We start from the raw sequence: 1,286 nt of genomic DNA on the forward strand, positions 1-1,286 counted from the left end.
TAGGTGCCACATTAATCATAGAAAGGTTGGAAAAAACCTTTAACATCATCGAGTCCAACTGTTTCATTCGTGACGCACACACCCCGTCCGGTCCCATCCTCTAACACCCTCCCCAGTCTCGCCCCTCGGGTGCCTGCTGCTCCCCTCACCGCCCAGAAACATCCCAGCTTAAGGGTCTGGAAAAGCAGTTTAACCTCAGAAAACTTGGCAGGACCTTCAGAAACAGAGCTGGGATGCTTCAACGCTTGAGCCCAACCTGTTCCTACAGTGGCACCTTGTGCTCTCCCGAAGGTTTCTCCTCTTTCACTTAAGGATGCTACCAAACGGGTCGTGAAACACCAGCTCCCAGCAAACAAAGCGCTTTGTTCCCAGGAGAAAAACCCACCCTGTATTTCTCAGGGAGGGGCTACCAAAAAATAAGATCCCAGAAACCTCACGGCTGCCTCCGGCAAACCTCTCACCTCTCCGTAACTTGTAGAAAATGGCAAGACTACAAAAAAACCCTTCACCTCCCTGCCTCTGGGAGCGAAGCACTGCCCTCAAACCCACTCTGTTCCAGCCAGCGAGTGCCAATTTAAACGCGGCTCTTCCCAAAATACCTTAGAAATTGCTCGGCGGTTGCTCCTTTTAATAAAAAGCAATCCCGAATCCAAAGCCCGGCCGGGGGCTCACCTTGTACAACCTGTAGTAATGCACGGCCACGTCGTCCAGCCGGACGGCCTCCTTGATGTACTTGAGGTGGGCTTCGGAGGCCGTCAGGGCAAACTGATCTTTGTGCATGTTCGGGACGTGCTTTAGGATGTAGTCCTTGCCCCTCTTTGCAACCACCTGTTTGGAAGAGAAAAGAAGCAGAGAAGCTCATCCAGGGGAGCTGCTCCGGGCTCCATCGGGGCTGGATGCCAAGCCTCGGTGCTCCCGGGCAGCGGCGATTCCAAGGGAAAAGGGAATTGCTCCATCACGGAGATCCTCAAGCAAAAATAAAATAGATATAGCAGGCAACGACTTCTCGCCCAGCAGGATCGCCCACTGGGAAGTGCCCGTTTGCTCCCTGTGCCCGTCCCGTGGAGCTGACACCACCGGTGACAGCCGTGGCGGCACAGGGAGAGCCCCGCAGAGGGGTGCCAGGACGCGGCCCCGGGGCTCTCGCTCCTCAGCAACACGCGTGAGAGAAGAAAGAGAAGCTGGCAGGTGTGGGAGCAAAACCGAGAAAGCCCATGAAGTGGACAAGGGTGCCTAGAACTTTTATTCATCATCCCCTCGCTGGCGGCCCTGGCTGCAGGGGACCC

General features: G+C 55.4%; 1 protein-coding gene across 1 annotated transcript in view; it reads right to left on the minus strand.

The window, feature by feature from the left end:
* The window catches only part of LOC104162195 (FERM domain-containing protein 6-like), a gene marked incomplete at its 5' end in the record, with an annotated part of 5,789 nt that overhangs the window by 3,564 nt on the left and 939 nt on the right, over nt 1-1,286 (minus strand). Inside the window, one exon of the mRNA XM_009700864.1 lies at nt 673-828. Within this exon, the coding sequence (XP_009699166.1) occupies nt 673-828 (156 nt within the window). The remainder of the gene's footprint in view (nt 1-672; nt 829-1,286) is intronic.

Source organism: Cariama cristata, unplaced genomic scaffold (genome assembly GCF_000690535.1).
Source record: "Cariama cristata isolate BGI_N322 unplaced genomic scaffold, ASM69053v1 scaffold22695, whole genome shotgun sequence".
Classification (NCBI taxonomy): Eukaryota; Metazoa; Chordata; class Aves; order Cariamiformes; family Cariamidae; genus Cariama; species Cariama cristata.